At 39.6% G+C, this 13,160-nt stretch overlaps 1 protein-coding gene across 3 annotated transcripts in view; it reads right to left on the bottom strand.

Moving 5' to 3' along the window:
* The window catches only part of Trim44 (tripartite motif containing 44), a 93,447-nt gene that overhangs the window by 31,241 nt on the left and 49,046 nt on the right, over positions 1–13,160 (bottom strand). For 2 of the 3 annotated variants that reach the window (XM_027422392.2, XM_027422391.2), the window contains one exon: positions 12,342–12,361. In XM_027422392.2, the coding sequence (XP_027278193.1) occupies positions 12,342–12,361 (20 nt within the window). Of the gene's footprint in view, positions 1–11,731; positions 11,763–12,341; positions 12,362–13,160 lie in introns of those variants that run through there. The other variant, XM_035446844.1, reaches the window with a different exon arrangement.

The raw sequence follows: 13,160 nt of genomic DNA, 5'->3' as shown, positions 1-13,160 counted from the left end.
AGAAATGTTGAATTTAATTTTTTCCCATTTGTACAAGCGTAACATACTGTATTAAATATGTAAGGTCTTAAAAAAAAAAAAAGAAGAAGAAGGGATTTTGAGAGCCCATCCCATGTGAAGGGATGTTCTCTTGGCCTGGACACATGGGGAAGGACCTAGGCCTGGCCCAGGATAATGTGGTGGAGTTTGGGGAGCCCCTTTTGAGGGCCTTACCCTGCCTGGGGAGTGGAGAGGGGATGGCTAGGGGCAGGTGGGATGTTGGGGGTGAGGGGAGGGAAAGGGAGAAGGGATTGACATGTGAAGCAAGCTTGCTCCTAATTTGAACTAATAATAATAATAATAATAATAATAATAATAATAATAATAATAATAATATATCCCAAATGGTACAGTAGTTGCACTTTTATTTTGGGGGTAACCAAAAGCTGTCTGATTGGACTTAAAGCTAGCTCAGCAGGAAGGAATCCATGTCTGGTGCTCTATACCTAGCCAACTACTTGTGCCTGGAGAAGTTATAGAACCTCCAGGAGAATCTACTACTGCCACTTTCCTAAACCAGTACAATCTACTTGTATTGCAAATGATTATACCCATAGGTAATTGTAGCAATTACCCCTCAATCAAAGAAACTTCTTTCTGCAGCAGATATGGACTCTTAACAGAGATCTACAACTGATCACAATGTAGAGAACAAGTGGCTACATCGTGCCCAATCCCAATTGGCACATCAACAATGCAATCTCTACACTTGTTTCAGGGAATATTGTGGAAGGGGGAACAGAAACATTCTATGAGCTAGAGGGTCAAAATGCTTGTTAGCTAGTATCTTTAGATATGACAGGGAAGTTGCACCCATGAAATCTCAAAAACCTGATTGACTAAACATGACCTTCAAAAACCTGATTGACTAAACATGACCTTCGTAATGACAATGCCAGTGGACATGTCAATATGGATGGAAGAAATTCCCAAGGCTCACTCCTCGATGAAGAGCTAAAGGCAATGGCTGCTAAGAGAGAATTGGTTTTCTTCAGAGATGAGCCTCCACGATAGGTTATCCCATCCTGAGCTGTCTTCCCTAAACACATATAGATACATGTATGAGCATATGTGATTAATATATGTACAAACAACAGTGATCAAAGAAGAAGTCATGAATTTGAGATAGGGCAGAACGGAAGGAGTTGAAGGAAGGAGTAGGAAGGGTAGAAATGATGTACTCTAATGACAGGGAACTTACAATTTCTTAAGGAAAGACTTTCAATATCAGAATGCCTGAGTCTGAGTGTTTGAATTTTCATGGGGCCAATGTATGTAACAGCAGCACACAATAAACATTATTCCTCTATTTAAAAATAAGGTAATAAAAACTAGAATTTTGAAAAAAAAAAAGAGAATGATAGAGGAAGATGCTTGATAACAACTGGAATCCACACATTTACACACACACACACGCACACGCACACGCACACACACAAATGAAAATAGTCGTCTCCCCCCCGCCCCCCCCCGCTTGTTGTTTTTTGGGTTTCTGAAGATTGGGACCACGATCTCCTAACAAAATGGGATAATTAAACTTAATAGGACAGTAATTTCAGTACAAGGACCTGCAAGTTCTGTGACTTGCTTTAAGTCCTCAACATATCTGGATCTCTATAAGGATAGCACTACTGTCTTCTTCCCAGGTTGCACGGTTAAACAAGAGAGATACTGGTTCATGTGTGTGATGGGTGCTTTCATTAATATAGCCCCTAAAGAATTGATAAAGTCACCATCAAGTATCTAAATTGATCCCTTATACAAGTCTTTTACTTTCTAGGAAACCATTTTTCCTTCCCAACCAGAGAGGTTGAAACTCCTAGGAACCATGTTTTCTGGGTCCCATCCTTCAGAGTTTAACAGTATTTCTGGATTGCTTCTGGCTGAGTTACTCATTCATATGCTCCCCTGAGTTTCTTTACATAGCCAATGTAACAATCTTCTTTCCTCACGTCCCTTAAAGAGACCCAGTTGGCTGGGGAACTCGACCCTTCATTTAGTTTATCAAAATTCCCAAGCAGAGGGAATGAATGCTGACTGTTAGGGGCATGCTGGGTTGGAGCATCTGTGCCTGGCCTTTGCATAGATGCAGGTTGCCAATAATTGCTAAGCTTTCTCTCTGACAACAATTATCACCCCCAATTTGTTCCCCACCCCCACTCCGCCCCCCTAGTTAATTATCAGTTCTGGAATTAAACTGCTTGCTTCTCCCGAAGTTGTCATGGCAACAGTTGGCCTGCACCTGCCACTGGGTGAACAGTAGCTCATTCAGAAGAGGCAATAGCAGTCTCTGGCTCTACAAAAGCCAGGGAGTAAACTAATGTTTACCTGTCTGGGGACCGAAGTTCCTGTTTATTCTCCTTCAGGTACTTTCTTGGCAGGCCTAATCTCAATTTTTTTTTTTTCCTCAAACTGCCTGTTTGTATTTGACAAAGAAACGGAAAATTCTGATAAGGTGCTGAGTCCCTGTTGACTTTTATATTCCTACCCATCAGCATTACTTATTCCCAGCCAACAAGTTGTAAGATCTAGCTCCTCTGTCTCCTGACAAAGGCACTGCAGTATACATGCTGAACATAAGGAATTTTAAGGTTGTACATCTGGGTTCTAATCCTAGCAACACTACTTGCTAACTGTATGGCCATAGGTCAATCACTCAACTCCTTATAGAATCGATTCCATCATGTACATAAGGGGGGTGAGTATAACTATAAGAGCTGCTTTAAAAGTTCTGAGATTACATAGGCCTAGCTCCCACTCAATGTTCACTATATCAGGAAGTCTCACTGTTGTTGCAGTTAACTACCAATCCTGGTCACTGCTTAAAGACAGGACAAAGCTGCCAGCTTGGTCACTTTATACTTGTCTGAGTGACAGTACCTCAGGTCAGATAAAATGCCACATTGTCCCACAGCATCTAGATCAAGATGCATGTAACAGCCAGAGCAGAGAAATGCTGGGAAGTGCTGCTTTCCCTCCCTGGCTTCCTTGAAATTTTGTCATCTCCTCCTTCTCCGTACTGTTTTTCTCACTTTCCTTTAAATAGATCTGATGGAACCAGAGCGTAAGGAGACATGAAGTCACCAAGGTAACAAAATGCTTTTCATTTTACAACCACATTCAACCTACAGAGAACTGGTAGTGGTATTGAGGGCTTGGGGGAGTGGGATGTTCATATAGGAAAGTCTTTTTCTTCCTTGAAACCCCTGCTTATGGATAAGAAAGCATTTCTTTCTGATTCTGTAACCACTCATGTTTAGGGTGTCTAAAGAAGTACATTTTGGTTCATGGTAAAAATCTCACCATTTGAGATACCACACTATTATATCAGTTTTGTCTTTCTTAAAGCTTTGAAATCACTTCCTTATAGTTCTAATGTTAAGGAAACTTCTCCTTAGTGACTTCACAGCTCATACCAACTCAAAAAAGAATAGAAAAAAGAAAGAACAAAGCTGAGTTGTGGTGGGACACACCTTTAATTCCAGCACTCAAGAGTCAGAGGCAGGCAGATCTCTGTGAGTTACACAGAGAAACCCTGTCTTGATAAACAAAACAAAACAAAAAAAGGAAGAAAACCAAAACAAAACCCATTAGTATGTGTTCTCAGCATGTGATATAGATGACTATTGAAAGTTTCCATTGTCCCCACCTCCAAAAAATAAAAAGGACCTTAGAGGGTGGAAAAATATGATGTTATCTCTTGCCTGCCTCTCACTGGGAAGAAGTAAGAAGGCACTTGAGACTAACTAGCAGGTTTCCTGCACAATAAAAAAGAGACAATGAACAATTTTGCTGAGACTGTCCACACAAAAGGGGACATAACATCAAATATATTCTTTTTTAAAATGCTTGATTTCTCACTTCCTAAAACTTTTTTTGCTGAGGACCAAGCCAAATGGCTAGGAAGACAAACAAGAAAGAGAGTGAGGCCATAGACAAACTCCTTAGCTTCAGTTCTAACTGAGTACCACCATGGCAACCCTTCACATCAATTTCTTTGACTAGTTTTTAAGTAAAAGATATATGCCCTCCAATTGGAAAATGTAGGTGCATTAACATTGCCTTTCTCCATTTATTTGAAAGGAATTAGATAAACTATTTTCCAAACTTGGTTTTAAATTAGAGGAAGGTCTCATCTAATTTCCCAGGGCGATCCATGTGTCCCTCTTAGGGTCCTCCTTGCTACCTAGCTTCTCTGGAGAAAAAGATAATACATAAACCAGTTATTAGGGATACTGTGAGCAAAAAATGATTTAATATATCTAAATATTTAAAATATATCCTCACAGTTGGTAATTCATTATTTCTTTAAATATCTTAGTGAATATTACACTGCAATTAAATATGATAATAAAATTGTTCATTTAGCTCTCTCGAATTAGACTTTAAGACCTTTATAAAAAAAAAAAGTCTTGGTCCTCATATTCTTAAGGTCTAGCACAGGCCTGGGCACAATTTAGGAATCTAAGATGTTTGCTGGATAAATTAATGAAAGAATTCTTCTGCAATCTCTTTTGTTTGAGAAGTTAGGGAACATAACTCCCAATGGAGAGCCTCATTTTGATAAGCTTTGAAGTCTAGTGTATAAACACACACAGCACCATAACTACTATGCTGGATAGCAGGTAGAAGTTGATCAGAGAAGAGCTATGGCAGGAAAAGTGACAACCCAAGCCTGTTCTTACCCATCCTTTTCTTTAGCATTATGAAATTCTGAAAAGCAGGTAGATGTATAAGAGAATATATGCTATAACTACACAGCATTTCCATTTGGAGGGTGATTCATGTCAGGCATTTTAGCTGAAATTTCCAGCTGCAAATGGACTCTCTGGTTAATACACATGAACGAAATAAAGTTGTGATCTCAGGCAAGTTTCTGAAAACCAATTCCTTTAGCAAGAAGGCTAATTTGGTATAGCCAGGCAGCACAATGCACAGTATAGCTTCATTGTCCACCTGGCTAGAGGAGGAGATAAACAACCCAACTCAGCATGGGGAAACAAAGTAAGTTCATACTCTATAACATAGAAATGTCAGGTAAGAGACTCCCAGGCTGACACCAACCTAAATGTTGGAACCTTACTCTGCATAATATGCAGATCAGAAATTTCTACTCTATGTACAAATATCAGAGCCCCTTTCTTTAGCTTTTAGAGAAGCCTCCTAAGATGCAACAACCAAACCATTAATTTGCAACCTCAGGACAAAAGAAATATGTGTATCGGTGATTTAATTATTTATTTCAATAAGCGCTAGGAAGTCAGAAAAATATATGATTATTCATTTTGGGAAGGTGGAATATGTGGCATGCACCTTCAGGGTAATTTTTGTATTTAATTAAAATATAATTACATTATGTCCTCTCTCCTACCACTCCCATGCTTGCCCCACACCCCAACAGATAAATGGCTTCTTCTTACTTAATCATTGTTGCTACTAAAGAAACAAAACCGTGATTTACAATTTTAAAAATTACTAATTAAAACACACACATAGCTAAAGTGAGTAAACATTCTCCAAAGACTACATGCTAGATAGAGGCTTGGCTGCTACCTCTGGCACTACTGGGCAGCAGTGCATCCTTAGAAAGAGGTCTGCTGAAGAACCAGGTTACAGGAGTATGTCCCAAAGAGCTATTGAGATTCTGGCTCTCCTATATTTTTGTCTCCCAGACACCAAGAAGTTTCCTTTACTATCTACTACCTACCATGATGTACTGTCTTGTCACAGGTCCAAGGATAAGACAGAACATGACCATGGATAAAAGCCTCTGAAACTGTGTGTGAGGAAAAAGTAACTTTCTTCCCTCTACTTATATCAGGTACTTTGTTTCACCAAAGGAAAAATGACTTAACAAAAACCCCCAAACTTGGTAAAGGTGAAATAGGGAGGTGAGTATTTACACAGAAATAACAGTAAACAAGGTTAGGTGACATGACCAAGGTCACACCATCAGTCACAGCACAAATAAGAAAAGAAGGGAGGTAAGTTTTGCTCTAACTCCTTCCAAACATGCTTCCTATGTGATCACACAATCAGTATGGGTCACATTCACAATGATCTCAACAGGCATTTTCTGTCTGAATAACAGCCAGCTTTGAAGAGGAAAATTCTACACAAGTTCCCTAGATATCTGATACTATTAAAAAGCCATTTTCCTCTTAGTTTAAGAAAAAAAAATCACAAGAAAAACTCAACAGCAAATCAAAATTTAATTCTGATCTTGCTCCTTTTTCCTCTGAACACAAGAGTTTAAGGGTCTTTCTCTCTGCCTCTGACTGCCTCCCACAAAACAATTGCTTTCACACCAGCGGATCATCCTGCCACCCCCTCTCCTCAAATACATATTACTTCTCAGCAGGCTTCAGCAGGGGTAGAGAAGAAGCCAATCTGTGAGGCAGTGAACACAAGATCTTCCATAATAGTACAGAAAATTGCAGCCAAAAGTGTAAATTGCTTTTTTCCCTAAATAAAAAAAAAAAATCATTCTGGGCTTCAAAGACATCTTCTTACAGTAGTTAATATCCATGTTCTACATATTAAGTCTTTTTCTCTATTATACCCTCTGAGGATCCTTGCCCGCCATATAACTGTGTATCATCATCTGAGGGGCAGCTAACATACAGTGAGCAATAGGCAACTATTCTGTGATGTCAATCAAAGGCTTGCTTGGCTCTCTAGAGAATCCTCTTGGTGTTGGTGCTCAGGAGACATTGTGGGGATTAAATAGATATCCCTGGATAAGCACAATAGCTAAGGAGAAGAGAAATCACTTTCAGAAAATAGGTCATAGTAATTACACTCAGTGAGTCATGATCCCCAGGTTTGAGGAAGTAGACTGAAGTGATCTTCTGAGGACTGTGTGTGCATTCTCTAGGCTTTCACATAGGGTCATAAAGAGCCTTGTGTTTCCTTGCCTTCTGCAGACAGTCTAAATGAGCCCTGGAATAGATCAGACTCACTTCCTAGTTCTGCTACTTACTAACTAGCTTGTGATCTCTCTGAGTATTTACTAACATGTCCTCATTCGACAAATGGATAATTACAGCACAAGACTTGCATGAAGTTAAATGAATATATAAAGTAAGCATTTTGGACATAATATAAACCTCCAGTATAGGGTAGCTACAATTATTATTGTTATTAATTTGCTAGACAACTATACAGTAAAACTTGGTAAAGAACAAGCATAAACAAGAGCGCAGTATCTGGCTACATCTTATCAAACAGCCTGGAAAGTCAAAACTCAAGAGGAAAGAAAACAAGAAGACTCAAGCTGGTGCAAAGAAAGAAAAATATATTCCATAGGATACAGGATTTATTTGTTGTTGTTCCTTCCTCAGTAGAGTATGACTGAATATGGGACCTAGTCTCCATATTCAATCCTTAGCCATTCTTAGGCAGGGAGACCTGCATTTCCTTCCTTCTTCCTTATGCATCAAACTCTCATTTAATCTCTCAGCAACACAGAAAACTACCGGAAAAAATTCCCTTTGGCTTGCTGAAATGGTAAAGTGTATATCATAAATGAAAGAAATTTTAGATCAAAGGCAATCTGCCCTAAAGTGCTAATTGGACTAGATTGAGCCAAATGGTAGTTCAACACAAATAAGCTGAATGGAAACAACAAGCATGAATTTAAAGGTTAAGAAGAAAATGAGAATCCTCTTCCCTTTTTGCCAATTGAGAACATGCTCTCAAGTGCACATAATACTGAAAAAGGTTTTGTCAAGTCCCAGTCCAAGAGAATCCTGCTGACATCCATGGCAGCCTGGCTTGCAGGAGACAGCTTGACATCTTAGTTAGTAGTAAAGAAACTCTATACCTTGTCAAAATGACACTAGGGTATCTGCAGTTAAACTTGAAAGCTAGTCTCTCACACTTCTCTGCAAGTATCCTTATACTCTTTCTAATCAATGTGGCCATGACAAAATGGAAATGTTCAGCCTAATCAAGCTGTGTCAGGATAAAAAAGCCATTTGCTATCCCATGAAACCTTCCTATTACTTCTGCTAAGCTCTTGTCTCATAGCATCGTTTTGCTTGAACTCTCTTAGAGGGAAAGAAAGTCTAGAGCTGTGTCTGTCCTAGATTTCAAGAAGCTAGAGAATAAAGGAGTGAACCATGGAGAATTTGGTGTCCAAACCAAATGCCTGTGCAAAATAGTGAAAATGTGGTTAGTAATTAGAGAAAACATTGATTCAGGATAATATAATTACAAGTCTAATGCTATAGCTTAGACAAGATCTGTCCTTGAGAGGTTCACATGCTAAACTTTTAGCCTCAGTGTGGCCATTTCCAGAGGTAATGTGTAACCTTTAAAGGGTGACACCTAGTGGAATGTGACTTGGCCACTGAGGTACCACCCTGTGAAGGAATTAATTTAGGTGTATGGAGTTGAATTAGTTGTAAGAAAATTAAAGCCCAAAACCTCCCCCGAGCCTTTCTTTTGCACATATTCAAGCTACTATGATGCCATGCACAATGACATCCTTACCAGAGCCAATCAGATAGTGGTGCCATGGTCCCTGGACCCTTTAGAAGTACAAAGCTGATCAATGTCCTTATGCAGAACCCACCCTCACGGATTTTGTTGCAGAACACAAAACAGAAAACACCTCATTTAGTCAATTTACCAAGGCTTCTGATTGCCTCCAATTCATTTTCCACTCTGAAGACAAAGCAGAGACATCTAAAATGCAAACTTACTCAGGGCAACTTTTGTTTAAAGTGCTGTTTCTGCTCATTTTGAGAAGTCCCTCGTAGCCCAGGCTAACAAGGCCGATCTCAAGCCTCTACTTCCGGAATGCTGGAATTACAGGCCTGTGGTTTAAAATTCTTTAATGGTTTTCCACTGACTTCAGGATAGTGTAAATACCCTAAGAAGACTTCTAAGGCCAGTGCTTTTTATCTTCTACTATCCCTTGTCTAAGGCTTTTACATAAGACCTTTTATTTATTCATTCTTCTTTCCTTCTTTTGCCTCCCCCTTTATTTTCCTTCTTTCTTTACTTTTTTGGGGGAAGGGGGAATAGACAATGGTTTAATCCTTTCCTCAAGCAGCCTGGACTTCCCTTATCATAGGGTTCCCTCCATACCGCTGCTTTACAAGCTCGCCTCTTCTGTCTAGACTCTAAATGCACAAAGTAGGTACCATGTCTGCCTTAGTCACCATCATGTGTGTAACAGTGTGTAGCACAAGTGCCTGTGCTACAGCAGGGTCACAAACATACGTTTTTTAATGTTTGTTTTTTATTTTTATATGTAAGTGATTGTATGAATTTGTGTGTATCCCATGTGAACAGGACCCTACAAAGGCTATAAGAGTCCTTTAGATCCCCTAAAATTAGAGTTACAGACAGTTGTGAGCTTCCATACGGAAACAGTTATTTCTCTTAACTGCTATTTCCTCAGCTTCCACAGATATATTTTAAAGGAATAGAAAACAAACAAACAAACAGGAAGGAGCTAGGGAGGGAAGAAACCATAACACAGAACAAGCCTTTTCCGGAAAATGTTTTAAGGTAGACTCAGGCTCTGTTGGTTTAAAGCATGATGATTCTAGCTTGAACCATAGCAAACCAGAGCTAGTTATTTCTCTGTAGCTCTAAAGTGGAAGCTGAGAAATCCAGTTCTTAAGAGAAGGAAGTAACAAAAGATTCAGATACAGGACATCATTTGGAACATCTTAAGAAAGGGGTTCAACAGTGGCAGGTATGGGTTACTTCCTGTTATCAGTGGAGTTCCATAGACTCTCTCAAAACATTACAGGCTACTACCATTGTTCTTGGTTACTCTCCAAAATTTGGTGGTAAGACCTTATTTTTGAAAATACCACATATGTGAGTCAGTAGACATGGAAAATTTAAGCTGGCACTAACCTAGAAGCTTCATCTCTAGTGGCCTGCTTTCACAGTAGTGGAAGATATCATGCAGGTGCTGGGGGTGGAGGTGGGAATTGAGGTCAATTTCCTCAATAATCTAACTCAGCTGTAAACCTGGCAAAATATGCCCATGGGGAAGAGTGGGACCAATGCTCTGGGAGCAACTGTGCACGTTCCTGGTTGGATTTAAGGCCCAATCCACAAAATGGGACAGTTGCCTGCTACTGTTAACTGGACCAAGAATCCACAGGTGGATAGGCCATAAGCCCTAGGGGAGAACCTACTATTATTCCGCTTAACAAACATTGTTTTAAACTGCTCCCTAATTACTTATCTTTATAGCCATAAATTAGTACATTTTCAACCCTCATCAGAGAAGCTTCTTTTTGCAGTAAATGATGATTAACACAGAGACTTACAATTGATCAATATGCAGACTAAGATACCATAGACTGCTCAGGCCTAAATGGAACATCCATATTATACACCCTCCTTTGCAAAATCCTCAGGGGATCACTAGAGAAGAGGGTGGAAAGACTGTAGGAGCCAGAGTTAGTGGAGGGCTACTGCACAATAGTGTTTCAGGACAGGTTACTACACACATGAACTCACAGTGCCTGTGACTGTATGCACAAGGCCTGCATGAAATTAAGCCAGCCAAAATCCCAGAATGGATGAGGGAGAGGCACACAAAGTCCCACCCTTAGGTGAGGACCTATTGGCAACTGATGGCTGTAGGAGGAAGAAAAACATCAATTTTCTTCAGGGTTGTGACTTTTGATAAGCTGCCCACATTCCATTGGATGGCCCGACACCCATGCACATACTAGCAGCACTAAATGGACTCGGTGGGTTTAAAAGGAACACAAGGAGTTGGAAGGTAAAAGTGATTGAAGGGACATGCAAAAAGTTGGAGAGGAGAAAGTAGGGGTAGATTTATCAAAACACATTATATTCATGTATGAAATTCTCAAAACATTTAAAGTGGGGGAGGATTCAAAATGTGGTAATCAGCATTAACTGCCAATCTGACAGGATTAAGTTTACTTATTAAACAAACCTCCACATACACTTGGGAGAGATCATCAAGGTTAGACTGGCTTCTGAGCATGGCTGCAGGGAATTATCTTGATTAGGTTAACTGCAGTGAGAAGGCCTTCCCACTCTGAGTGGAACCATTCCCTAGGTGGGATCTTGGACAATATAAAAATGAAAGGGTGGGGTGAGCACAAGCATTTGCTGCTCTTTTCTTCTGTTGCAGTTGCAATGTGACCAGCTGCTGCATGGTCCTGTTGCCTTGACTTCTCAACCATAATCGACTGTGCCTCGAACCGTGAGCCAAATAAACATTTCTCTCTTAAATGCTTTTGTCAGGGTTATAGGAAAACAAAAAATAAAACCTGAAACAGGAGGAAAAAGGAATGATATTCATTGGGCAGAAATAAAACCAGAGTTAAAAACTGGCTCCATGGGCAATCTTGGACAGTTTGTTTAGGTTCCTTTAAGAAGGAACTGAGCCACATTAGTGAATCTTACACTGAGTTCTGAGGAACTTGGTCTCTGGTCTCTGGCAGAAGCTACTGGGATGACGACAGTGGTTCCCCAGGCAATACAGCCTTAACTCCACATAATAAAAATGCTTTATACTCATTTAGGTTCTACTTACAATGCCTTAGAAAGACAGTACTGAGGTTACAATAAAGTTCAAATAGCAGAGACCCAGACACCCTTTCTGGTATCTCCCATCTTAAGTCCTTTAGTCTCCATGACAAATGGGGCCTGTCTGGACATTACAGTTTGCTTGATGGCACAGCTGCAGCATTTCCTACAGTATTTTCTCACTGTTCAAGCAGATGGAGAAGAAAGAGAGCAAAGTCAAGACCAAGTTTACTATCAGACTGAGACAATAGTAAATGCTCTGTTAAATTTCTTTCAACTGTTGACACAGAAAAGTACAAAGGCCTTTCCCTCCCTTAAACAATGTTTTTATACTTATAACCTAGTATTCACTTTGACATTCATTGTGACAGAAATAATGCCATCTACAGCACATTCACAAAACCCAATTTATATCAAAAAAGGACAATGAAGCTTAGTAGTTCCACCTGATAGTCCAATTATCATTCAAATACAGAGCCTGCTCTTCTAAACAAGGGACTCTGAATGTGCTAAAGAACAAAGCAAAGTCTCTGTCATGATATACTTTCAAGTCTACCTTTATCTGAAGTTTACAGGCAGAAAATGACACAGATGGGGAAGGAGACAGGAGTCCTACAGAATAAAGGCCTCACAGCCCTGGATTAAGACAGATACTCCTTTTCTCTGCTGTCCCTTGCTTATCTATATTTCAGGAAGCATTAGAAGGTCACAAATGTCATTCCACTTCTGAGAATAGACAAGCAGCAAAAATATAATCTTACCTAGGTCCTTCTTCATCACCCTGGAAAACAAAGAAGAAACAGTGTTAGAAATCATAGTTGGTAAAATGATTTACTGGTTTAGATTTCTTTAATTTTCCTCTCTGTGCCCAAACCAAAAGCAAGGTTGTGTATTTATTTTAACAAAGACAAATCAGAAGATGTCTAAGAGCTAAGACAAGGACTAATATATCCCTATGTTCAAACTGCCCAGCAGAGATGGACTGATAATTTGCCCTTGCCAGCATGGAATGTGAACACACAGACCTAGGAGGTCTAAATAATAGCCTTGCTTTTTTTATTTCTATAGCTAGCACTATTTAGTTCTGAGCAAAGCAAGAACCCCAAAATAGCAGCAGGTCTTGGGTAAAGCTGACCAGCTCCAAAAGTATCAAGCTGTTTTCTTAAAAAAAAAAAAAAAAAAAAAAAAAAAAAAAAAAAAAAAAAAAAAAACAAGACAGTGTTTCTAATACACAGCATATTGAGGTGGGAAGATTTCTAAATTAGGACTCAGAAAGTAGAGATTCTTCTCGAAGTCCTGAGACTTAGAAGAATGTGCCACCAGGACATGCTAATTGGTTAAGTGACCCTTGGGTCCCTCTTGAAAAATGGGTAGTTTGAGCACTGGTAATCTACCTCATTCATTACCCAAACAATACTTTTCCTCTTTTTCTTATTCATTCTGCACAAATGTGCATTATTTTTCTCAGTGTTTTATTTTCTTGGCCTAACTTTCTCAGTAACCATCACAGCAGCTTATCTGGGATTTCCCTCTATAACAAAATGAGAGCTTTCAAATGACTTTGGCCTGGCGGTTAGTCC

This window comes from Cricetulus griseus, chromosome 6 (genome assembly GCF_003668045.3).
Source record: "Cricetulus griseus strain 17A/GY chromosome 6, alternate assembly CriGri-PICRH-1.0, whole genome shotgun sequence".
NCBI classification, from domain to species: domain Eukaryota; kingdom Metazoa; phylum Chordata; class Mammalia; order Rodentia; family Cricetidae; genus Cricetulus; species Cricetulus griseus.
The sequence above is the reverse complement of the archived record's forward strand: the minus strand, read 5'-3'. Positions and strand labels throughout refer to the sequence as shown.